Source organism: Phyllobates terribilis, unplaced genomic scaffold (assembly GCF_046119375.1).
Source record: "Phyllobates terribilis strain yellow unplaced genomic scaffold, ASM4611937v1 Scaffold_12__6_contigs__length_324123572, whole genome shotgun sequence".
Classification (NCBI taxonomy): Eukaryota; Metazoa; Chordata; class Amphibia; order Anura; family Dendrobatidae; genus Phyllobates; species Phyllobates terribilis.
The window spans coordinates 115407630-115434748 of record NW_027362772.1 but is presented as its reverse complement, the minus strand read 5'-3'; the positions used below and the strand labels follow the sequence as shown (position 1 = coordinate 115434748).

At 42.7% G+C, this 27119-nt stretch overlaps 1 protein-coding gene across 3 annotated transcripts in view; it reads right to left on the bottom strand.

Annotated features, from left to right (window-relative positions):
* The window catches only part of LOC141172249 (myocardin-like), a 95342-nt gene that overhangs the window by 30455 nt on the left and 37768 nt on the right, over positions 1-27119 (bottom strand). For all 3 annotated transcript variants that reach the window (XM_073656243.1, XM_073656242.1, XM_073656244.1), the window contains exons 2-3: positions 9939-10004; positions 2611-2669 (exon numbers count right to left, since the gene is read on the bottom strand). In XM_073656243.1, the coding sequence (XP_073512344.1) occupies positions 2611-2669; positions 9939-10004 (125 nt within the window). The remainder of the gene's footprint in view (positions 1-2610; positions 2670-9938; positions 10005-27119) is intronic.

Below are 27119 nucleotides of genomic sequence, written 5' to 3'. Positions count from 1 at the left end.
AGTATTAATATCTTTAAAGCACATACCAGCATTATGGACTTGTGTGTGTGTGTGTGTGTGTGTGTGCGGGTTTGTGGGTGTGTGTGTGTTTGTGGGTATTTGTGGGTGTGTGTGCGTGTGTGTGTGGGTGTGTGGGTTTGTGGGTGTGGGTTTGTGTGTTTGTGGGTGTGTGTGTGTGTGTGTGTGGGTTTGTGGGTGTGGGTTTGTGGGTGTGTGTGTGGGTGTGTGTGTGTGGGTGTGTGGGTTTGTTGGTGTGTGTGTGTGTGTGTGTGGGTTTGTGGGTATGTGTGTGGGTGTGTGGGTGTCAAACGTCCCTAATGCTACCCTGTAAGCGAACCTACCTAACACAAACTGTAGTTACGGCAATGCCTACATTTGGACTTTTGTTTAATACTGGGTAAATCAAAAAGGATGGGGCAAATTTATAGCCTCGGTATTCCAAACCAAGAAAACATAACAGAAATGTATTCAAATGAAAAGACACACTATCTATCCTCAATTCATCTATATACTACAATTGTTCAAAGTTATTTCTATTGGTAGCATGTCTAATTGGTAGTACAGTTCTGTCCAAAAGCGTAAAAACATATCCTCACATATGGATGCTACTGTTTCAGTGATGCTTTGCTTCAGGTTATTCAGATCTGTAGCTGGGGTGGGTGGGGCGCTGGAAGAGGGACAGATATACTGAGTCTTTGATGCTGCCCCACAGAAGAAGTTGCAGGATATAAGACCTACCTATCATTGAGGCCAGTGCAATATTGATGAATTGCTTTCAGCTCCAATGGTCTGGTAGAATTTTATTCACATATCATCAAACATGCAAATGGAAATGTGGAGGTGCACCATCCTGTTGATAGAGTATGTTTGTCACATCTTCCTCTATTTGTGACATAAGCCATTCTTTTAACATCTCGAGGTAAGAGTGGCCAGTGAAAGTATCCATTGCAAAAAAGAGGAGACCATAGACTATGCTTCTGCTCATTGCAGGCAATGGCACATGGATTTTCTGAGTGTCAAATTCTAACAGTATAGTGACTGGCATATCCAATGAGGGGAAAGCTAGCCTCATTGCTGAAGACCAGCCTGTCAGTGAATTCATCCTCTTCCAGTCTTGCGAGTCAGTGCAAAAGTCATGCCATTTCAGTTTGTCATCTGGTTCCTGAAGACAATCTAATCTGTATGGCTTTAATGCTGCCATTTTTGGAAGATACACCATGCTTATGGTTTGCTGCATCGATAATTCCATACTAGTCTGCCCGGTCGACTTTCTAGGACTACACTCGTATATGGCTCGAATCTTGTTCCCTATCTCTTCCAGAGTCTTTAGGTGCCTCAGTTCTTCCACATGACATAAACAACCAATGTTTTGGAATTGCTTCACATAGCGCAAAATGCAGTTTCTATGCAGACCACATTTACCAAATTAATTCTGATGGTTTCCCAGTACTATCACAAATTATCGCGTTCTTACAAATGCCAGACCACTAGAAAGTTTTTTCTTGCTTCAATATTGCTATCTTATATTACACTTTGTAAGCAAATTTAACTTCAAGTTTGGCTCTTGAAAAATGAAAACTGCGCTGTGATTGGTTGTCATTAGCATATTAGCTAGTTTCCCATTGATTTTCAGTCACTAACCACATGCCAATGATGTTACTTTAAATATAGGCCTTTATTATGCACCATCCATTTTGAATTCATCCTGTATTATACTATTTTTTTTACTATCTATGATGGCTCTCTATGTCTCCGTTAACAAAGCACCCACTAAGCTCATCTCTCCTAAATAGAATAATGGGGCCATAGCAGTAATCATTAATTTGAAATGGTTTCTTGAACTGTGATTATTAGGTCTGAACAGGAAATTATTATTGTGCTTTGTGGCAAAAATGAAAAGATTTAGCCCTAACTTGCTGCAAATATCGAGTCAGAATTGACTGGCCATTGGCCATATGGCAAATTGCGCTATATACTGTGTTTGGAGACAGAGTTGCTGACATCACCATGGGATTAAACCTATCAGGAACAAAAAAAACCTGAGAGGTCATAAGGGTGTATAAATAATATTTCATGTACCATTGCTCACTGTAATAATACTAAGGAACAATTTGTAGGAGCTTATTATGTAATGATTATTTATCTTGTAGGCTACGTTCACACATGCATCTCAAAGAGAGTAGTATATCCAAAAGTAACTAAACATGACATATACATCCGCTTTCTTTTGCGTCCCCTACTCTGTATCTCATCAAACATTGACAAACAATCAGTATATCTGAAGCCACCACAATAAGCAAAAGATTTATTGTAGTTTTTAGAACCCTATCCATTCATAGCACATTTTTCTGGTGTCTACATTTTCAGATATGCCATGGATTTTCAGATTCATATCATGCTTATTGTAGATGCCTATTGCAGAATGATTGTTGCAGTTTTACTGCAAATGGGGAAATTCTCTGCTAATCCCTCATGTCACACATCCACGATGTCTGAACCTTCATCCACCCATCTGATCATATTCCAGAAACAACAATCTTTTCATTTTAAGAAAACAAGTGTCTAAAATTCATAGGACAGACTACAAACTGACATAAAAATGACACTTACTTTATTTTGTCCCAAAGTTCCATTTTGTTCTGCCAAATTTGTATATGTTTTACTGACAGCTAGGAAAATAATAAAATGTGTTAATTGTTTCATTTCACAATATATTACAAAACTTTAGTTGCACAAAAATGAATGATAATGTATTTAATAAAAGCAATAAGCATTTACAGTAACCTATTTCAGAAGTTAAATGACCGTCAAACAGCTACATGCGGGCCGATCGGCGGACATTTAATAGCCTGTTTAGACAGGCCGACTGCATTGCTATGCACATAGAATCATAATTAATGGGAACTTGTCATTAGATTCATACTGTCCAAACTATAGGCAGTATAAAGCAGAACCTGTGATTGCGCAGGATAAGTTCTACCCTAAAACTTTGAGACCTCTCAGAGAAAATTTAGCTTAAAAATCCAGCCGGGGACCATGAGTACGAACCTGACTTATCCGATGCTGTCCCTGGTCGGCTTTTCCCTGCCCTACTCCAGGTGATTGAGAAGTCTCTATCTTTAACACAGGACAATGTGCTGCCAAGAATGATGATTTTTGAGCAAACTTAAAAATCATTTCACCTCATGAACAAAAGTTTTGTTTGTTGGGTGATTTGCAGCCTGTTAGACATGCCTATAATAGAGAAACAAGTTTTCCTTTGATCTTTCAATTCAAGCTATTTGTCACCTGTAAATGCACCTTAACCCCTTTAAGACCTATGAAGGATAGCTACATCATAGGTCACCTCCCCCTGTTTGATGCGGGCTCCGGCAATGAGCCCGCGTCTTCTCCGGTACATAACAGCAGATTTCATCAGCTGACATGTGCCCTATAACAGCCGAGGGTGGAATCGCGATCCACCCCTGGCTCTTAACAATTTGAAAGCCACTGTCAAACTCCTTCAGCGGTATTTAACATGGCCGTGTCGGAAGTGCGTCACTAGTTCAGCTCATCGGCGCCCCATGGTGACCCTATGTCATGACGACATCCGGGTCACCAGGCATCAGAAACTTACTTTGATCATGCGCAGTGCACGATCAAAGTAACTTCTGCATGCAGGCTGAGAACCTGCTCCATCCCTATGCTATAAAAGCGATCAGCCTTCAAAAAGTGAAACTCCCATAGTGGGACAAAGTATAAAATTAAAAAAAGTGCCAGACACAAGAAAAAAAAGAAAAAAAATTGTAAAAATAGAAAAAATAATCCCCTAAAAATAAAAATATACTGTACCCATAAATAAATATTATTATAAAAAAAAACAGTAAAAGTACACATAATTGGAATCTCCACGTCCGGAACGGCCTGAGCTATAAAACTGTCACACTAGTTGACCCCTTTAGTGAACATGGTAAAAAAATAAATTAAAAATTAAGCCAAAAATTATGCTTTATCATCATACCGCCAAGCAAATATGGAATAAAACGCAATCAAAAAGACGAATGTAAATAAAAATAGTACCGCTGAAAACTTCATCTTGTCCCGCAAAAAACAAGCAGCCATGCAGCTGAAAAATAAAAAAGTTATAGCTCTCAGAATAAAGTGATACAAAAAAATCTTTTTTCTATAAAATAGTTTTTGTTGTGTAAAAGCACCAAAACATAAAAAAACAATATAAATGTGGTATCGCTGTGAGGCTATGTGACAACGATGCAGAAATGCTGCATATTTTTTCCGTTTCTCCCTGGCAGGAAAAATGCATGCGGTTTTTACATGCGTTTTTCCCGCCAGGTAGAAGCGTTTGTCAAGCGTTTTTGCATGCATTTCTGCATGCAGTTTATCAAGCGCTTTTCCAAGCGATTTTAGCATCACTTGGAAAAGTGCTTGACAACTTGTTCACTCTGTATAAATCCATGCAACCGGCATGGATTTATAGTAGTGTGACCAAGTTAGTTAAAAAAAAAAAAGAATAAGAATGGTAAAAAATAATAAAAAAAGATTATACTCACCTTCCGACGTCCTCCCGGTGTTTTCCCCGCTGCGTCCGGTGTCTTGAGCAGATGCCGGTGGTGGGAAGGACCTGCGGTGATGTAATTGAGTCAATGACGTCATGGCAGGTCCTTCACAACACCGCGACCCATACAGCAGACCAGATGGAGGGGAGAAAACATCGGGAGGTCATCGGAAGGTAAGTATAATCTTTATTTTTTATTTTTAATTCTTTTTTAAACAGGTTCTATGGTACCCAGGTCTGGATGAGAGTCTCCTCTCCTCCAGACCCGGGTACCATCCGCACATTGAACCGTGTGATATCCGCATGTACAGATGCAGTGATGCGGATGTCACGTGGTCCAATGCAAGTCAATGGCGATGAATACACTGCGTGTCCGCAAAATTAATGGACATGCTGCGTATTTTTCCGCAATGATAATCCGCAGCGAAAATGCGGATTATCATTGGGACCATGGGGCATATATTACCAAGCGTTTTTTAAGCATTTTCACTGCGAAAATTCCGCGGCAAAAAAGTTTGAAAAATGCATAGTGGGCACACAGCCTAAACGTACTGACCCTAAGAATAAAGCTGCCTTATCAATTTCACCACACACGGAACGGCATAAAAAAATTACAATTCCTGAATTGTTGGTTTTTGTTTATTCTGCCTGCCAAAAATCGAAATAGAAAGTGGTAAAAAATGTTACGTGCTCGAAAATTGTACCAATAAAAACGTCAACTTGTCCCACAAAAAAAAAGCCGTCACATGTCTCTGTCGGACAAAATATGGAAAAATTATAGCTCTCAAAATATGACGATGCAAAAACTAGTCTTGGGGAAAAAAAAGTTTTTTTCACTGTGTGACAGCTGTCAATCATAAAAACCCGATATGAATCTGGTATCGCTGTAATCGCACCGACCCGAAGAATAAAGTCATGTAATCAATTATACCACACGAGGAAAGGTGTAAAAAATAAACTCTATGGTTAGGGTAGTGCTAGGGTAAGAGCTAAGGTTGTGTTAGGGTTATTGTTGTTCTAGGGTTAGGCTTGTGCTAGGGAAAGGCTTGTGCTAGGGTTACAGTTGTGCTAGGGTTACGGTTAGGGTTGTACTAGGGTTACGGTTGTGCTAGGGTTAGGGTTGTGCTAGGGTTAAGGTTGTGCTAGGGTTAGGGTTAGTGTTGTGCTAGGGTTAGGGTTGTGGTAGGGTTAGGGTTGTGCTAGGGTTAGGCTTGTGTTGGGGTTGGGACTTTTTCAAAAGTAAAGAAAAAATATGACGATATGGCGACTAGTGTTGCGTGCAAGTGCTCGCTTCTTGAGTTTGCATCGGGTGCCCTGGTAGGCACCGAGTATCGTGGGTACTCAAGTGACATTCTCGAGTCTCCGCCCCATTTGTTTTGTACAGCCAAAAAAACCTTGCAGGGATTGCCTCCCATGCACGAGCGATCCCTGTATGTTGTTTTTGGGGTGTCTAATAACCGTGAAACATGCCGGGAGGGGACTCGAGCATCCGCGATACATGGTGCATACTCGACTACCCGATGCAAACTCCAGTAGCGAGCACTTACGCTCAAGACTAATGACAACTTATTCAATGTGATGACCTAATGTTATCAAATTCTGTGTGATACCTCTGGGTTCAAAATGTTCACTATACCCCTTGATAAAATCTTTGAGGTGTATAGTTTCCAAAATCACTTATGGGGGGTTTCCACTGTTTAAGTTCATGAGGGGCTCTCCAAATGCGACATGGTGTCTCGATTCCAGCCAATTTTGCGGTAAAAAATTCACACAGTGCTCATTCCCTTCTGAACCCTGCCGAGTGCCCAAACAGTTCATTTTACCCATGTATGGGGTATCAGACTACTCAGAAATTGCACAATAGTTTTTGGGGTTCATTTTCTCCTCTTACCCTTGTGAAATAAAAAAAATTGGGGCTAAAAGATCATTTTTGTGGAAAAAGTATGATTTCTTATTTTCACGGCTCTATGTTGTAAACTTCTGTGAAGCATCTTGGGGTACAGGGTGCTCACCTGAGTATCCCGAGGGGGCTAGTTTCCAAAATATGGTCAGTTGTGAGCGGTTTCCACTGTTTAGGCACATCAGGGGGTCTTCAAACACGACATGGCATCCGCTAATTATTCGAGCAAATTTTACTTTCAAAAAGTCAAATGGTGCTCCTTTCCTTCCAAACCCTGCCGTGCGCCCAAACTGTGGTTTTCTCCCACATATGGGGTATCGGCTTACTCAGGAGAAATTGCACAGCAAACTGTGTGGTGAAATTTCTGCTGTTTTACTTTTGAAAATGCAAAATTGGGTGCTGAAAAACATTTTTGTGGGAAAAATGTGAAAATTTAATTTTTATGGCTCAATGTTATAAACTTCTGTAAAGCACCTGGGGGTTCAAGGTATTCACCACACATCTAGATAAGTTCCCTAAGGGTCTATCTTCCAAAATGGTGTTTCTTTTGGGGGGTTTCCACTGTTTAGGCACATCAGGGGCTCCCCAAACTCGACATGGCGTCCGCTAATTGTTCAAACAAATTTTACATTCAAAAAGTCAAGTGGGGCGCCTTCCCTTTCCGAACCCTGCCATGTGCCCAAACGGTTATTTTTCCCCACACATGGGGTATCTGCATGTTTATGAAAAATTGCACAACAAATTCTGGGGTCCATTTTTCCTGTTAACGTTGCTAAAATAAAACAAATTGGGTCTACATTAACATTTTTGTGAAAAACAATTGGTCATTTTTTTCTTCCACATTCCAAACATTCCTGTGAAGCACTTGAAGGGTTAAAATAACTACTTAAATGTGCTTGAGCACCTTGAGGGGTGCAGTTTTTAGAAAGGTGTCACTTTTGGGTATTTTCTATCATAAAGGCCCCTCAAAGTCACTTAAAATGCGATGTGGTCCCTAAAAAAATGTTTTTGTAAATTTTGTTGTAAAAATGAGATCGCTGATCAACTTTTAACCCTTAGAACTTCCTAACAAAAAAAATTTCGGTTCCAATATTGTGCTAATGTAAAGTAGACATGTGGGAAATGTTATTTCTTAACTATTTTGTGTGATATATTTCTCTGACTTAAGGGCATAAAAATTAAAATTTTGAAAATTGCAAAATTTTATACATTTTAGCCAAATTTCTGATTTTTTCACAAATAAACGCAAGTCATATCAAAGAAATTTTACCACTATCATGAAGTACAATATGTCAAGAAAAAACATTTTCAGAATCAGTGCGATCCGTTGAAGCGTTCCAGAGTTATTACCTCATAAATTGAAATTGGTCAGAATTGTAACAATTGGCCTGATAATTAAAGTGCAAACCACCTTCGGGGGTGAAGGGGTTAAATGTTGTCCTCATATGTTCAGCATAAAAATCTATGTGACAGTCAAAGCTAAACAAAAAAACATCTTCTTTGGTGCTTATACACTGTAATAATGTAGTTGTCATCAGGTTACTATATGTGAAAATCACTTAATGTTTTGCCATCTCTGCCATACAAATATGCCAGATTGCCATAAAGCCTTAAAGGTAACCTGTAATGTAAAATAACGCTATTAACCTGCAAGTATGGGTTTAATCTGTAGGTTAATAATGTTCTGACACCATGTGGCGCCCACACTGAGAGCTCCACTGCCAGTTTCAATCACCGCCCTGTGCATGGAGAGCGGTGACTGTAACCAAGCCCCCAGCACTGATTGAGAGCTGGCTCTAATGCTGATGTTATGGGTTTACCATGACAGAGAGGGGCCAGAAGATTGCAGCATCTGATTTCACATACTCCTGCAATGATGAGAGCATTTATACTTCATATTGAACAGTGCAGGTTTATGTTAGCAGTGCAAGGGCTAATCTGTTGAGCTTAAAGTCTCTGAAGCTTCCCAGCTTGGCTGATCTCAGCTGTTCAGTATTGGCCACTCTCCTCTCCAATATATAATCACCTCTGGCAAGTAATCTAGAGTGCCAGTAATAAATCTTGAACTGCCTTGTGAGGAGTGGAGGAGTCGGTAGTTGGTAGAGGTGTTTGGAGTGTTTATTTGTGACTGTTGCTTGGTGTTTTGGCTGTGTACAATTCCTCATCCTCTCCTATTTAGTTTCCCTTCCTTTTCTCCCCGGTGTTCCTTTTTGTTGTCTGTGATTGCATATTTGCATGATAGATATTTTCAGTTATCCCTGTATGTCCTTACTTGTTTGTCTAGTTTGGGTATATACACTATTCCTCCCCAATTTCCTGGGTGGGGGAGGTGGATATATATTGGGCTGCTTCAGGAGTCCAGCAAGGTACATGTCTCCAGCATCTTCACAATCAGAAGTAATCTGGGGAACAGGGATAGCTAGGTGGTCCCTAGTGGTGTTGAGCGAATTTGTTTGGCATTTCAAATTTGGGTTCGTGTTCGGGTTTACGGCTTGTTCGCTCCAAAATATCGGCTCCGCCCACGAACATTCCTGATTTGCCACGCTGTCACGCAGATGCTATCTGCATGACAGCGTGGCAAATCAGGGATGTTCGTGGGTGGAGCCGATTTTTTGGCACGAAAAAGCCAGAACCCTGAACACGAACCCGAATTTGAAATGCCAAACAAATTTGCTCAACAGTAGTCCCTAGCGTTAAGGACAGGGAAAGATCCCCTGGTCCCGAGTAAGCTGACAACAGAATCATGGCAGCTGAGCTCTAATGCTGAGCCTACTGTCAGTCAAAGCCGGGGCGCGGTTACAGTCACAGTTCTCAATACACTGAGCAGTAACTGAAGCCATGCCGGCACCACCTCTGTGACTGAAAGAGCAAGCCTGCCGGAAAGAATAAATGTAATTTCCTCCAGCAGTGGGGAGATCAGTACTGGTTCCACACAGTGTCAGAACGCTATTATCCTGCAGATTAACCCCATATCTACAGGTTACTAGTATTATTTTACATGACAGGTTCCCTTTAAAGAGAATTTGTCAACACGTTTCCAATATGAGGATAGACAGAGCATTTGAATATGGATGACTACATAGCTGTAGGTTTACTAGTCCTTTCAGTGAAAATCTCCTGCTAATTAAACACTGTTTTATCAAAATTAAAGCAAACAGCCGAGTAAGTGATACCCCATGGGAATCAGATTCTCTGTCCTACATTATGGTGTTCTCTGATAAGGTAGTATAAACCTGGTGACATGGTCTCTTCAAAGCCAGTTTTACAGGAGTGTAATACAATCCTATTTCCACTCCATCACTATGGCAGGAATTTCTGTCCTGACAGTGGGTTTAATCACCCAAACTAAGTCTAATATACTGTTAGTTGATTTCATTAGAGCATTTATGATATATACTGAATATGGTCATCATTGGCACATATAAAAATTCTACTAAATTAATTATTTAATTTTAATTATAACTAACAAGGTTACCAGCAACCTACATGGTATCAGGTTCCGTTCAGACATTTGTTCTTGTGAGCGACGATGCTGCATTCGTAATTGAAGAACTGAAAAAAATATTAATGAATAAGATTAGCTGATAATATTAAACATTTTATAAATCCGTAATCCTTTGATTATCATGGACCTTTTTTCATGGATTTTACCATTTTGTTACACTTTGTAAATGTGTCTCTGAGTTACAATAAACATAAATCCTTTGGCTCAAATCCACAGCACTTTTTAAGAATGCACTCACACATTTATGATCAGATTGTGTTTTTTTACACTAATGTCTGTAAAGTCATGGAAAGATTTGCCCTTTTTTGCTAAACCATCACATTCTGCATTGTTCACTGCAAAATGCTAAATTTGACTACAATGAGTGAATATATCTAAGTGTGTGGTCAGGGCTTTCAGGTAGTTGTACTTTTGCATTAATTGCTAACCTCTCTCTTAATCATTTTTGTGAATATCATAGGATTTTCCATCTGCTCTTCCATTTTCAGTGCAAGGTTATATGTTCCCTAGAAATGTATTAGGTGGTATTGATAGAATCCAATTGAAACATAGAAATTATAACTGAACAAGTTTACAGATCTAGACCTCCTTAACACTGATTTTCTGCTAATTTAAATGCTAAATGAAATGTTTAAATGTTATTTTTCTAGAAGTGTATTTACTCATTACCATTGTGTTTTTATTTCAATTTTTTTCAGAATTATAAACAAAAAATAAAACTGTATACCCAGCGCATGCTGCATTTTGAAAAGAAATGCTAAAAATGCTTCCAAATAACCACAAACAAAAGCGCATTGTGTGCAGTCTGTCTTATTCTTCAATAAAGATTAATAGATTTAGGCCATGGGCCCACTATCAATATATGTCAGTAGTCGGTCAGTATTTTCTCTCAGGAGTGGGTGATAAATGCAGAATTGCTGCACTTGTTTCTATTATACCTTTTATCAGATTGTTCCTCACCTGGTATTGGCTCCCACCCCTCCCACTCCACTGAGAAAAAATACTGACGGAATATTGACTAAGTACTGATAGTGCGGCCATGGCCTTATACTAATAATATAGTAACAGTGATATCAACAATATCACTATATTGTACAGGAGTAACAGCTGTGTTTTAGACCCCAGGAAATGCTATTAAAACCTCCATGAGAATCACAATGAACACCATGGCATGATTTTTTTTTTTTTTAAAAAGCCCTGTGTATGAAGCAAACCTAAGAGTGCATTCATATGTAGCATATCTGCTGCAGATTTTGTGTGTTGGAAATCCAAAGCAGTATACAATAGTAGTTAAGTAAATCAGATTTGTTAAATTCTCAACTACATATTGTGGAAATTCAGAATTCAGCATTGATTTCACCTTTTCTATGCAAAGAGTAAAAATCTGTGGCAAATCCGCAAATAAATTACCTGTGGCTTTGTGGCAAAATGCAAAATGGTTTTGCCCTATGGAAATATGTCCTATGTGCATGTAGTCTTAGGCCACCCTTCTTAAATGTTTGCTTCTAGCTCAAAAAAAACCCCAAAACAAAACAGGGTTGTTATGAACGTGTTTACTCACATCGGTGAAACTCTACACCTACACCCACCTGGTCCCTGAACAGACTAGAAAGGACCTAGACACATAACTAAAAAACACCACCATGGACCTAGCTCCCTAAAAGGTCATCAAGGGGTTTCTCGTACCTGCTGAGGAAGCAAAGGGGAAGCCTTGACACATTACCAACAAGGGGAAAGGAAAGTGTGATGAGAAATAAGAGAACCCAAGGTGAGAAACTAATATACATTCAAATAAGGTTAAGGAGTACCAAAAATAAAAGGATCTAGAAATACCTCAAGATCCTAACATTGGTAAAAGGAAAAGATGCTAGGAGAGAAAGCAAACCAACTTGCAGCAAGAACACAACTAGAGTTTAACCAACAAGGTTAACCTCTAAGACAAAGAGCTGGAGCTCCTAAATATACATCTACCAGGAAATATAGCTAGCAAGGAAGTGCAGAGAAGGGATACTAAAGAAAACCCCACCCAGAACGTGATGGGGTAAACCAAAATGGGAAAATGGAAAACATCTGGAAAAAGGTAAACCAAGAAGGGAGAGTAAGGACAAAGGAAGAATCAGCATTTGGACAGGGAAGGAAAAAAGCCATAGCTAAACAGGCAGAAGAAATTACCATAAAGCCACAGGTCACCAGATCGATTCCCCAAACCGAGCCATGACAAGGGTTTAACATATAAACATGATACCTGAAAGAGCAATTGGGTGAGAGGTTATATGTAAAAGAAAAAGAGGAGACATGATACCTTTGAGGGGTGAGAGGTGATACCTAGGACAGTATATTGATCATTGCAGTTACCTATGAAGTGTTGACATAACAACAACAGGGAGGAGAGCAGATTATACCTGTGATCTAGAAACAATACCAAAGAGATTGAATTGAGATGAAAACTAGGGAAGCAATATATGACGCCCTGCTGTGCATGGAGTCACAGACCCAAGGGGGCCGCATTTCAGGTTTTCTCCACAAGAGGCCCCCAGAGCATATACACAGCTCCACCTTCCACCTCAGACCACCAGAGGGAGCCCGTTAGGGATATGTAAAGGGAAGGTGGAGCCAGGCAGCCCAGAGAGCGATTCAGCAGTTCCTGCAGAAAGAGTTCAGTACAGTCTGTAGAGTGAATCCAGACTAGAACTCACAGAGCTCAGGATAGAGAGCTAGGAGTGTGCAGACGCTGTGAGAGCGGCGAAGAAGAGCAGTGTCCCGGCTGCAGTGTGTGTAGCCTATTGAGGGCCCCGAACGGGGCCGAAGGCGAGTGGAGAGTGAGTACATAGGGGGCAGAGGAGCTTAACCAGCTCACCCCGAAGAATTTACCGGACACCGGGTCCGAGTCTACGTGGATCTTAACATAGTAACATAGTAACATAGTTTGTAAAGCCGAATAAAGACTTGCGTCCATCAAGTTCGACCTGTTAGTTCTGTAATTGCTAAAGTTGATCCAGAGGAGGGCAAAAACCCCAAATGATTTGGCCAATCTTCACCTGAGGAAAAATTCCCTCCCGACTCTGAAACCAGCAGTCAGAATAAATCCCTGTATCAACCTACTATTTTATTTTATTTTTAAGTATACGCTGAAATCTGCCTGGTATCTAGAAATGCATCCAGTCCCCGCTTGAACTGGTGTAGTGAATCCGACATTACTGTCTCCTCACTCAGTGAATTCCATATTCTCACTGCTCTTACCGTAAAGAACCCCTTCCTATGCTGGTGCTGAAACCTTTTCTCTTCCAGTCTTAGTGAATGCCCTCTTGTTACCGTAATATCCCTCCTTTTGAACAAATCCCTGGCAAGGTCTCTATACTGTCCCCTAACATATTTGTACACATTTATTATGTTCCCCCTCAACCTTCTCTTTTCCAGGCTGAATATTTCTAGTTTTGCCAACCTCTCTGGGTATTGCAGTCCCTCCATTCCCTTTATTAATTTTGTTGCCCTCCTTTGTACCTTTTCAAGCTCATTTATATCCTTTCTATATATTGGGGCCCATAACTGAGCACAGTATTCCAAGTGTGGTCTGACCAGTGCTTTGTACAGTGGAAGAACAATTTTCTCATCCTTTGCAGCTATACCTCTTCTGATACATCCCATTACCCTGTTTGCCCTTACAGCAGCGGCCTGACTTTGGGCACTCCAATTTAGTTTGCTATCAATCAAGATGCCCAAGTCCTTCTCCATCTCTGAATTCCCCAATGATTTCCCATTCAGTGAGTACTGGTGACTTCCATTTTTCCTTCCCATATGTATGACCTTACATTTCTCCTCGTTAAACCTCATTTGCCATTTAATGCTCCACATACCCAGCCAAATCCCTCTGTAGGTCTGCACTGTCCTCTTTTGTATTAATTGTTTTACATAACTTTGTGTCATCTGCAAATTTGATATTTTACTATTTATCCCGTTGACTATGTCGTTAATATAGATATTAAATAACATGACCAGTAGAAAACAACCGAAACCCCTGGCGAACTACATGTCCCAGGATCACCAAAAGCTGATACATACCAGGGTCAGGAATCACAGAGACCCTAAAGAATAGGGAGAGTGATCTCCAACAGAAGGCCCTACCACAAGGTCAGCAGGTGCAGAACAGAGACAAAGTTAGGCCTAGCTCCAGGCAGGTCAGAAACTTACTACGCAGAGACAAGAAACAGGAGGCCCTACACCCGCTCATTGGGGAGGATCCTGATATGCACCCCTCACCCTACAGTGCTCTGGGCGGTACCGCAACTCCACCAGTAAAAAGGTACTGAAGCCAAACGTGAGTGTGTCTCCCATTTTTCCTTGGACCCGGCTGGGTCACCGCCATATCGTGCACCTTACCAAACACCGCTGCCCTGAGGCCTAGCTCCACCTGTGGGGAGCTACACCATCATAGCTGCCATAACACCGGCCTCAGTGGACTGCCGCAGCGCTGGTGGTCCTCACCAGACACCACAGGTGGCGTCACGAACTTCGACATTTCATTTTCCTTTTTCCCTTTTTAAGAGAGACCCCAGGGTACGGGCCCGGGAGCCGACCACCGCGACATCCCCCCCAAGACCAGGCATTAAGGCCCGGGCGCTGAGTAGTCCCCATCCCCAACAGCCCGAGGGTGGCCATGAACACGGGATTGAGTAAGAATGCTATCATGTTCCTCCTTCATCCTCTGTTATATCATTGTGAGTGCTTTTTCCAAGATAAATATGAATTTATGCCACAGTTATCCCCACAGAGAAATTTAATAGAGTCTTTATTGTGATTCAAAGTAGCCCAAGCTCCAGTTTACCTGCTGCATGATATAATTTGTTGCCTCTTTACCTTGCTCATTGAGATGCTCCAACATATGCAGCATTGAATTCCAGCAGGTACAGAGTCAAAAATCAGGCAGAGTGTTTTGTTTTTGCAAAGCCAAGAGAGAGTGCTTCACCAAATAAATATGGTTGACATGACCAAACACTTCCTTGCCCATGGCCACCCCATTCAACAAGTGGGTAAATTTCTTAAAGAAATCTCACTCAATTATGTTCAGGACATGAGTCATGCAGGGAACCCGAGTTACTTTGTCCAATTGTAATGCAGCCAGAATGTTCTGGGCATTGCTGTGCATGACAATGCTGAGGTGCAGTTGATAGGAAGTCATCCAGCATGAAACTTGCTGCATGATTTACAGCAGCAACTCCTCCGCAGTATGGCTTTTGTTGTCCATTTTCTCAAGCAGTAAAACTGTTTGGCATCATTTTACCTTGCACGAACAAACAGAATGAGAGCAGAGGGTGGATAACCAATGCCTGTTTTTGAAATCAGACATCTCTGTAGGCCTCGCCACCTGTCCTGGTTGCAGGGTGTATTGCTGCCACTGTAAACAGTCACCCACTGGTCCATAGTTGCTGCTCTAGTAGTTTACTGAGCTCTGCACTTTGAAGCTCATAGACAAGTTGAGAGAGCATCCCACGTTCTCCTGCTTGTGAGAGCACAGAGCGTGCAGCCCTTTCTAAGAGAAATAATAGCAATTGGGCATCTTTCAGTAAGGTTGAGAGCATGCTAGAATTTCTCAAAAGGCAGCAGACTCCACTAAGTGATATGGCAAACTGCGCAATCAACAATAAAATAGACATTAGTTAACTCAAATTGATGGCCATTTTGCTTTTCCTAAATGAGCAGGTGATGTTGCTTTATGAAGTCATGAAAAGCTGTAGTTCCTAGTCTATTCAAGTCAGGACATACATGGCTTATTTTCTATACAAAAGAATCCCACAATCAAGATATCCATACCTAGGACTGGCCATCTCCATCACCATAATAAGAGTTTTCAGGCGCCTCTTTCACCAACAACATGTGCTGCAGCACCTGCTCCCAAACAGACCACAAAAAAAGCAGATCCGTCACTACAAGATCTTTTGGCTGGACGTTGCCTCCACTATGTATAGCCAAAACAAAAACACCCTCCTCATCTGACGACATCACTTCCTCGACACACCAATCTGGTAATTAATTATCATTAGAGATGAGCAAAAATCCACATTCACCAAATAATGCAAAGATTCAGCAAAATGTGGTAGCAGACCACAGTCAGTTTAGACTATTAAAGCAGGTATGCAAAAAGTGTAGTTTTTTAAAAAATATTGTTCTTTATTTAAAACACTATTTCCCGCTCCACTCTTCGACAAAAAACTGTGACCAAGATGTTGCATCGATAGGTACACACCCAGAAAGCAACAGGCCGCAGTGATTTTCATTGCACGTACGGTTGTCAAAATAGACTAGTAAAATAGGCATGCAAAAAGTTAAATGTGTATGTTTTTTTTTAATTCTTTTTTTTCAGCAAAATTCAACACTCCTTTTCCAGAAAGGACATATCTAGAAATGCTTGGGAATTTCATGTCTCAAATGACAGACCTTGCAAAAGAATACTGTATCAATGTAGCATGTATAAATGTAAAATTTGACTAACAAAACAAATGTGCATAAAAAAGTCTATGACACACACACTTTGTCAGATAGACCGTCCCATTTAAATGTCTGAATTTGGGCACATTTTCTTCTGTTTTTTTTTAAATAAATAATTATCCTGCCTCTCCCTTGTCAATGCATCTCTGTTTTAAATTTTTTTAAAAACTCAGTACAGTCTCTTGTGACAACAGTACAATTTCTATGATTAATAAAGATTTCTGATTTTTTTTTTCTGTAAAGAAATATTGAGGTGTTAGCTTGCTGCTTTCTAATGCATGAAGAACGATAAAAAAAATTGTGTAATTCAAATGCAGCAGGACATACGACAGCTTCCCATATGAGATCGTTTACATGAGCGTATAATACGGCCCAGCGCTATGCGATGTTTAATCGGATGGGTCTGTATGAAGCATCGGATTGCACACAGATGTCATCCGTGTGAAGTCTGACTTCCATGGACTCAGACAATGGAGTTGCTTGAGAAATTAAGTTCTCCATCTTCTCCACACCTGTGAAACGATTCTCACATGTGAGAGAATCGGATCACACTAAGATGACACTTGGTTCAAACTCTGCCAGGGTTTGAGGTGAGTGTCATTAGCATTATCAAGCCGATTCTCTTGCATGGCAGAATCATCACTCCTGTGATCCTGGCCTATCGCTGATTAACCACACGCTGCTGCAGATTTCAGTTCTCCTATGTCTCTCCCTATCAATTGAATCTCTATATTAGACACAGACTGACTACACCCCTAATCATCTTCAGTGTTGCAGTTCTACAACACAGTCTTTCTGGCCTGTATATTCATTGTTTTAGGACTTTCTCTCCCTACCATATATGCTGAACTAAGGGCTCTGAGGTCCTCTCTCTGGAAGTAGACCAGCAAAATGGCTGTTCATTTTTCTGCCTCAGCTGCACTACACTATGTGCTAGCTGTAAGGCATTATTGGGAAGGCCATGCCAGAGTTCATGTGAGCTTTCTGTGGCTTATTTAGTGTGTAAAATGATGCCAGAAATTTTATTTTTGAAGATTCGTGTAAATTGCTTGACGTCACTGGGAACTTCAAATGTCCTAAAAATGTGCATCACATCGATTCGCTCAACTCTACTCTTTTAAGCTTGATTTAATAAGAAGCAAATTTAGGGTAAATAATTAAAAAATCTGGTCCCTCCAATTAATCTATATATAGATGGCAAAAAGGCATAAACTAATTTGCACTAAAATGACACGTTTTCTTCATAATTCTGAATGTCGATCTGGCAGAACCAACATTCAGAATAAGAATTGTATGTATTTTAGGCATTCATTTTGTTCTTTTTTTTTTCAAAGAATGTAGATATTATTTTAATTGTCATAAACCTGTGGTCACGATGTTTTTATTTTAGTAATACATTGTGTTTTATATATTAATATATACACTATATGAATTAGAATCACTCCCTAATGTAAAGAAACAAATTACTGGTTCTTAAATTGGCCACATTGCCACCAGTGTGTTAAATTTCATGCCAGCATATTTCTTTAGATCTGGGATGACATGGAAGACCAAGGGGACATACTAAGACTGGGTCATGTTCTATTTGCAGCAGTTTCATGCCCCCTGCAGTTGTCCCTGGCCAACGTTTGTGCTGAGCAGCTGAATGATTTTTAGTGACGGGGACTTCTATTTATTCCAGTAATTCAATCAGACACCCACTCCCTTTTCTCTCGCTCTCCTCCAAAACACAGAATGGAAAACAGATGATACAATGTATTACGTCTCAAATGTCAGAACTTTGGATATCTGTACAATTATATTGTATTTGTCTAGACAGATGAATAACACATGCCCACAATTTTATGTTTTTATTTTGTCTTGTATTTACTATAAATTTACTCTCATACCGCTACTTTTAAGAAAAAGACATACTTTTGGAGTGCCCAGATTCATCAAGTTGTTCAACCCATGATGAGGGAGTGTGCTAACGTATGAGGCATCTGATTCATTAAGAGATCCATGCCTCCTAATAAATCAGGCGCGTCTGAAAAGTGGCATGCTCCTCCATGCGCTGTGCCACAAATTTATCTAGCTTAAAATGCGCCACAGCTCGACATGAATTAGAAAGTGTGAAAAAAATACCAAAAGTCATATTTTTTGTGACTTGAGGTTGCAAAAATTTTGCGACTTGTCAAAGTGTTTTACACCAGAGCCTTCGTCTGTTTGTACATAGAAAAAAGTGCTGGATTTGTTATTTGAATGTTGCATGACTGTCTAATTTGCTTTCATAATTTCAAAATGATGCTTCAAATGCTCGTTATAGTCATGTAATTAAAATCTGGGGAAAAGTGGCAAAAATGCTATACTTCTACCTAGTATAGCTCAGATTAGTGGGTTATAAGGTTTAAGTGGCACCTAGGCCCCTTGTAACTGTGTGTGCCTAAATGCCCTCTTGGATAACATAACATACATAGATAACACACACTTGCATGCAGTTTTTGAAGCAGGGAGTTTGTTCCAAACATCTTGGAGAAATAGCCACAGATCTTCAGAGGATGCATTTCTGCTAATGGAGTTGAAAATTTGGTCCGAATTAATGGTGTCCTCAATGCTGAGAAATACAGAAAGATACTTATCCATCATTCAATACTATCAGAAAGGCGTCTGATTGGCTCCAAATTTATCCTGCAGAAGGACATTGACCCCAGAGCTACATATAATGTCATTAAGAATCATCTTCAGTATAAAGTAGAACAAGGATTCATGGAAATTATGATATTGCCCCCAAAGAGCATTATCAATTCTGTGAGGGATTCAATGAGTAGACTGAAAGATATGCCCAAGCTTACATCCACAGATCTGTGATTAGTTTTCCAAGACATTTAGGACAACCTTCCTGCTGTGTTCCTTCAAAAACTGTATGTATATAGTGACATGTAAAAGTTTGGACACCCCTGGTTAGTAAACAGTTAAGCAAGTTGAAGATGAAATGATTGCTAAAAGGCCTAAAGTTAAAGATGACACATTTCCTTTGTATTTAAGGCAAAAAAAACAGCTTCTCCACCATTACGGAAGACCAATTTTCCTCTTTACTCTCCAAATCACACCTCACCACCTGTGAACTTGACTCAATCCTGTCCAATCTCAACCCCAACCTTACCACAGTCTTCATCCCAACCCTTACTCACCTTTTCAACCTGCCAATAACAACTGGTGTCTTCCCCTCATGCTTCAAACATGTCTCGATCACACCAATCCTGAAAAAGCCCTCCCTTGACCCATCCTCTCTGACTAGCTGTCACCCCATATCACTTCTCCCTTATGCCTCAAAACTAATGGAACAACGCGTCCATTCTGAACTGTCTTCCCACCTCTCCTCCTGCTCTCTCTTTGACCACCTCCAATCTGGCTTCCGACCACACAATTCTACTGAAACTGCCCTGACTAAAGTCACCAACGACCTACTAACCGCCAAATCCAAGCGACACTACTCTGTCCTCCTCCTCCTAAACCTGTCATCTGCCTTCGACACAGTGGACCATTCCCTCTTACTACAGATTCTCTCATCTCTTGGCATCAAAGACTTGGCCCTATCTTGGATCTCCTCATACTTAACAGACAGGACATTCAGTGTCTCCCACTCACACATCACCTCCTCATCTCACCCCCTATCTGTCGGTGTTCCCCAAGGTTCAGTCCTAGGACTGCTGCTCTTCTCCATCTACACCTTTGGCCTTGGATAACTCATAGAGTCTCATGGCTTTCAGTACCACCTCTATGCTGACGACACACAGATCTACCTTTCTGGACCCAATATCTCCTCTCTACTAACCAAAATCCCACAATGTCTGTCCGCTATCTCATCCTTCTTCTCTGACAGATAAAAATGAACATGGATAAAACAGAATTCATCGTCTTTCCACCATCTCATTTATCCCCTCCACCTGACCTATCTATCAACGTCAATGGCTGTCCACTCTCCCCAGTCCCTCAAGCTCGCTACCTTGGGGTAACCCTGGACTCTGATCTCTTCTTTAAGCCACATATCCAAGCCCTTTCCACTTCCTGCTGACTCCAACTCAAAAATATCGCCCGGATCTGCACATTCCTCAACCACGAATCTGCAAAAACAATAGTGCACACCTTCATCATCTCCCGCCTCAACTATTGCAACCTCCTGTTCTGTGGTCTCCCCTCCAACACTCTCGCACCCCTACAATCTATCCTAAACTCTGCTGCCCGACAAATCCACCTGTCCCCACGCTATTCCCCGGCCTCTCCCCTCTGTCAATCCCTTCACTGGCTCCCCATTGCCCAGAGAATCCAATTCAAAACCCTAACCCATCCACAACCTGTCTCCTCCTTATATCTCTGGCCTAGTCTCCCAGTACATACCTGCACGCAACCTTCGATCCTCACAAGACCTCCTTCTCCACTCCCCTTTTATCTCCTCTTCCCACAATGGCATACAAGATTTCTCCCGTGCATCCCCCCTACTCTAGAACTCTCTACCCCAACATATCAGACTCTCGCCTACCATGGAAACCTTCGAAACTAACCTGAAGACTCTTCCGACAAGCCTACAACCTGCAGTAACCATTGCTCCACCATACTGCTGCACGACCAGCTCTACCCTCACCTACTGTATACTCACTTATCCCTTGTAGATTGCGAGCCCTCGCGGGCAGGGTCCTCGCTCCTCCTGTACCAGTCATCACGTTTTGTTAAAGATCCTTGTAATAGTTCATTTATGTATACTAGTGTTGAGCCACCCCCGTAGTGTTCGAGTTCGGTTCGGTTCGTCGAACACCCGTGTGTTCGCCGAACTGTTCGTCGAACTGTTCGTCGAACACCTTCGAACACCGTTAAAACCAATGGCAGGCAAACAAAAACACATAGAAACACATAGAAAACACCTTCAAAGGTGTCCAAAAGCTGACAAACTGCTCAGAAGACACAACTAACACATGGAAAAGTGACAAGTACATATAGTCATGCGAAAAGAAAAGAGGTGGAGGAGTAAAAGGAGGGGGAGACACAGATATAGGCATGTCATGCCCTTCTAAAATCCAAAAAGTGAGAAGCCGAGACGGCCAGTCCGCTCCTGCCCGTGCCACCTCCGTGTCGCCGGGTTTGTGCCAGAGCCGCGGTGAACCCTGACGGCCAGCCCCCCTCTCCCAATACTGGTGCCTGTCCGCTGGTGGGTCGAGAGAGCCCCCCTGTGGTGGAGGCAGCTCTAAGCTTTTTAATTTAAATTGTCCCTCTAATTTGAATGAATACACTTTAAATCCATTTACAAGGATCTATTGGAGGGCAAGTCTCATGCCAGCAGCCGCGTAATTCCAGCTCCAGTAGCGTCCACTAAAGCTGCTGCAGTTAAAAAGCTTTTATAAGGATCGAGCTCGGCTGTCCACCGCAAGGTATCCTAGTGCCAGTCCCAGCCCCTATGCCTTGGGGTGCCTCCTGATGCTCTTCACTAAGTATCCCGTGGTCCCGAAGCATTTCCTTTGAAAAAATTAAGTGTCCAAACTACAGGTGGTGTAGCTTGCTTAACAGCCGGGATAATCCGCTGACTAGCAGACACTGCTACTAGGCACAAAGTATTTCCTGGGCTAGATGCAGTTAAAAATTTGTAAGTAGATACTCTCGTTGGATGCTGAGAAAGCATTCCATAGAGTCTCCTGGCACGCCATATATGATTCTCTTAAAAAGCTTGGGGTAGGGGTCTAGGGGACCCTTTTATAGCCAAAATCACGGCCCTGTATCGCAATACGTCACCTAGGCTGAAGATAAATGGAACTGTAGCACCGAGGGCTCGGTTGCTACAGACGTATTGCACCTCACCCAGAGGTGTGATATCTCACTCTCAGATAAGGATGGAGTGTGGATCAGGACCCGACACCTGCATGCATTACACCACATTGCCGTGGGGCAGGGCGACCAATATGCCCCTGAGATGGGCACGACAGTCCCTGTCCCTGGCTGGAGTGGGGGGAGGGAACACTGAGGAAGGGGAACCCTGCAGTGCAGGAGCAGGGAGGAAGCAGTTCCTGGGTGCATTGAGAAGGGAGTATAAAAGGTGGGCACCATCTTAGTTCAGTGCAGAGAAGTCTGAGCAGAAGTGGCAGGGAGCAGGGGCTCTGCATGAGATCTGCTCCGGAGGCGGGCCTAGTAACAGAGGCCCAGGCCTGCAAGAGGGAGAAGGAAGGAAGAGGAGCGGAGAAGGCTCCAGGAACGAGGAATGAAGGGATCCCAGGGGTGCGGACGGGCGAGTCGCCACCGCACGCCCGAATCCACCTGCGTGGAGGGGTCAGGCCAAAGGGGGAGACCGGTCCCCGAACTAGTGGAGGCAGGAAACGACCCTCAGCTAGAAACCGGAGGCTCTGACATTTTATGTGGCGCAGCCCCTTGCTCCACCCGCTAGGAAGGCACCACATAGGGTCAGGGAAACTGGCGCCAAGTTTACCAAGAGGAGGCCCGAGGCAGCCGGACAGAAGTGTTGGTAAGAAAGGCCAGACAAAGGACACACAAAGGGGGTCCTGTGAAGCGCTCCAAAGTTATCTGGGAGTTGTCTGAGCCCCTCACCTGGTGAGCACAGTACGACGTGGGCAGCCGTTACCTGCAGACGTGGTCTGGATAATAAGAACTGTGAGTAAAGGCCCTGAACTGCATCACTGACTCCGTGTCGTTACTGCTGCTGCCCTGCACCATCACCCCCATCCTCCGCATACACTGCCCTGAGGCTATACTCCTCCCGTGGGGAGTTATGCTACGCTCTGCTGCACCCACAACACCAGCCTTAGCGGTCTGCCCTGTAGCGGCGGTTCACTCTGACCGCAATCCACGGGTGGCGTAGTCGGACATTTAAACATCAAAACCACATAAATAGTTCCGCCACTGGTTTGACCGCCCTGAGCCACGGAACCGGATCGCCGCCACGAAGACTACAACCACCAGCATCCACCAAAAAGTGTCCGGCTCCGGGTGTCCCAAGGCCCAGGGGGTGCGTCAGAACATTTTCATCACCTTTCACAATCACCAATGGGACAAGGCAGGGATGTCCTCTGTCCCCTCTCTTATACATCCTAGTGACGGAGCACCTGCTCTCATCAATTCGCCATAACCCCAATATTAGGTGGATTGAGGTGGGAGGCACCGAGTACAAGTGCTCTCTATTTGCTGATGATGTCCTAGTATATATCACTCAATCACATATATCCATCCCTGCTGTTATGGCTGAAATAGATCACTTTGTTACATGGTAAAATTTTAAAATCAATGCAGCGAAGTCTGAGGCCCTCGATGTCTCCCTCCCTAAATCCATATAGGATTCCATCCAGTCCAACTTTCCCTTTGCCTGGCCCTCACAGGGTATCAAATACTTAGGAATTCCTATTCATAGAGACCTCTCCCATCTATGTTATCTTAATTTTGGGCCCTTTATTGAACAATTCCATACAGACCACGGTTGGCAAGTTAGAACTGTAAGATTCACTACGTGAACCGCTGGTGTTTTGTGGAAAAGCACATGTACACCGCGTTCCAAATTATTATGCAAAAAGTGTTTAGGAGTGATAAGGGAAGAATTTGTTTGTTTGTCAGTTAAACTCATTGATGGTGATGTGTGTCAGGGCTCTTTATATCACTGTAAGCAATTGCAGACACCTGTGCTAATTAGTTTGGCAGGTGTGTCCAATGAAAGGCAAGACTACTTAAGAAGGCTCTCTCACATTATTAAGCAGCCTACATTTTCTGCCAAAATGGGAAAGAAAAAGGATGTGTCGGCTGCTGAGAAGCAACAAATTGTGGAGTGTTTAGGTCAAGGCATGACTACAATCAACATTGTGCGATGATCAGGATGAAGTGTCTTGGCAATCAAGAAGTATGTAGCTGATTCACAGTACACACGTGTGCGTGCTGATAAGGGCAAATTGAGGACTCTTTCCTACAGGCAATTACGTCAAGTTGAAACAGCAGCGGCAAAAAAGCCTTGTCATAGCAGCAGACAAGTTTTTGAAGCTGCTTGTGCCTCCAACGTCCCCCGAACAACAAGATGCAGGGTCCTTCAGAGGTTTGCAGCTGTGCATATGCCATCCTGTCGACCTCCTCTATCCACTTCACACAAGCAGAAACGGCTCCAGTGGGCCAAACATTACATGAAGACTGATTTCAAAACTGTTTTGTTCACGGATGAGTGCCGTGCAGCGCTCGATGGTCCAGATGAATGGAGTGGAGGATGGCTGGTTGATGGACACCCCACGCAAACACGGCTACAGCGCCAACAAGGAGGAGGTGGAGTAATGTTTTGGGCTGGAATCATGGGGAGAGAGATTGTCGGCCCCTTTAGGATCCCTGAAGGCGCTAAAGATGAACTCCATAATGTATGTGGATTTTCTCAAACAGGACTTCCTGCCATGGTTCAAGAAGAAGAACCGTGTATTTCACAGCAAGATCATTTTTCTGCATGATAATGCACCATCTCATGCTGCACATAAAACATCTGCATCTCTGGCTGATATGGGCATAAAAGGGGACAAACTTATGGTGTGACCCCCATGCTCCCCTGACCTCTACCCCATTCAGAACCTTTGGAGCATCATTAAAAGGAGTGTCTATGATGGCGGGAGGCAGTTCACATCTAAGCAACAGCTCTGGGAGGGTATTCTGTCCTCATGCAAAACAATTGAAGCAGAAACCATCCAAAACCTGACAAATTCAATGGACGAGAGAGTTCAGAAGCTCCTTTCGAACAAGGGGTCCTATGTGAAAATGTAACATCACCTAGAATAAAGTTTTGAGTTGAAAACTGTTTGATTTCAGTTTCTAACAACCTGCTAATGCTTATAATTTCAAAAATGACCATTTTTTTGGTCTTTATTAAAATGAAAAGGTTGATCGAAAAGTTTGGGGGATCTAAGAGTGTGGCAACCCAGTAGTCATGATTACTTCGAATTCTGACAATATGAGGGTCATGCTGCAGGTAGTGCAGCAAGAAGGCACTTATGTGTCTTGCGCATCTCGGAGCCCCAAAATTATTTTCCGGGCTAGATGCAGCTAAAAATTATTTTTAATTTTAAATCTGGTGAAGCTTATTATAGATGGCCTAATAGGATCAGTGCTGCACACTGCTACAAAGCCCAAATTATTTTCCAGTCAAGATACAGATAAACATGATTAGTAATTTGAAAGCTTAAAACGGTTGGTAGGGTGATTTTAACCAATCATCAAGCTTTTACTCTCCCCAGGATGACACAGGGGTAGAAAAGTCGTTTCGGATCCATGATTTGTTCATCTTTATGAACGTGAGTCTGTCTACATTATCAGTGGAGAGCCGCGTGCGCTTATCTGTCAGCACACCACCAGCAGCGCTGAACACACGTTCAGACAGAACGCTGGCTGCGGGGCATGACAAGATCTCCAAGGCGTAAGTGGCTAGCTCCGGCCATTTATCCAGATTGGAAGCCCAAAAAGAGCAAGGGTCCAGTGACACAGTCGTGGCTTCAATGTTTACTTGGAGATACTCCTGTACCATCGTCTCTAGGCGTTGACTATGTGTCAGACTTCTTGTCTCCTGTGGCCTTGCAAAGGATGGGCTAAAAAAGTGGTGAAATGATTCCGCAAAATTGATGTTACCAGCAGATACTGTGGTTCTGTTACGGTTTGAGTGCTGAACACTTGACGGTCCCACGGTTGGCAAGTTGGAACTGTGAGATTCACTACGTGCACCACTGGTATTTTGTGGAAAAGCACATGTAAGATTCTGCAACAGTCTCTGCTGATACTCCTGCATGCGTGCATCCCTTTCTATGGCAGGAATAATTTCTGCAAATTTACTTTTGTACCGGGGATCTAACAGTGTGGCAACCCAGTAGTCAGGATTATTTCTAATTCTCACAATTCGAGGGTCATGTTGCAGGTAGTGCAGCAAGAAGGCACTCATGTGTGTTGCGCATCCAGGAGCACCAAGTCCCTGTTGTGTTGGTGGCGAGGTAACAATCATGCTTCCTTCCTCTGTCCTCTCCCCCCAACCTCGCACAACAGAAATGTGATCAAGGTCTCCCTCATCTGATGAGTCTTCCATCAGTTCGTCCTCCACTTCTTCCTGGGCTCCTGCACCTTCCTCACTAGTTTGGCTGCTACCATGCGCCCTGGTAAAACCATCTCCCCCACCCTCACATGCCTGCCGCCTTGGTGGTGCCGACCGTCTGGACCTTGCAGATGTTAGCCCTTCCGCATACAACTCCTCCTCCTCTACTTCCTCCACCTCCTCTTGTGCCACCACCTGACTCCGAATTCTGTTTAACATGTGCTCCAGCATGTAAATCACCGGAATAGTCATGCTGATAATGGCATCGTCAGCACTAAACATCTTCGTCGCCATTTCAAAACTGTGCAGAAGGGTGCATAGGTTCCTGATCTGAGACCACTCCTCCAGCGTGATTTGCCCCACCTCTGAATCTCGTTGGCCCAGGCTATACATCAGAATGTATTGCACCAGGGCTTGTCGGTGCTGCCACAGTCGCTGCAACATGTGCAGAGTTGAATTCCACCGGGTAGGCACATCGCATTTTAGCCGGTGAAGTGGCAGGCCCAACGACTTCTGTAGAGATGTAAGTCGCTGAGCTGCGGGATGCGAACGGCGGAAGTGAGCACACAGCGACCGTGCCCTCTGCAGAAGGCCATCTAGTCTGGGATAG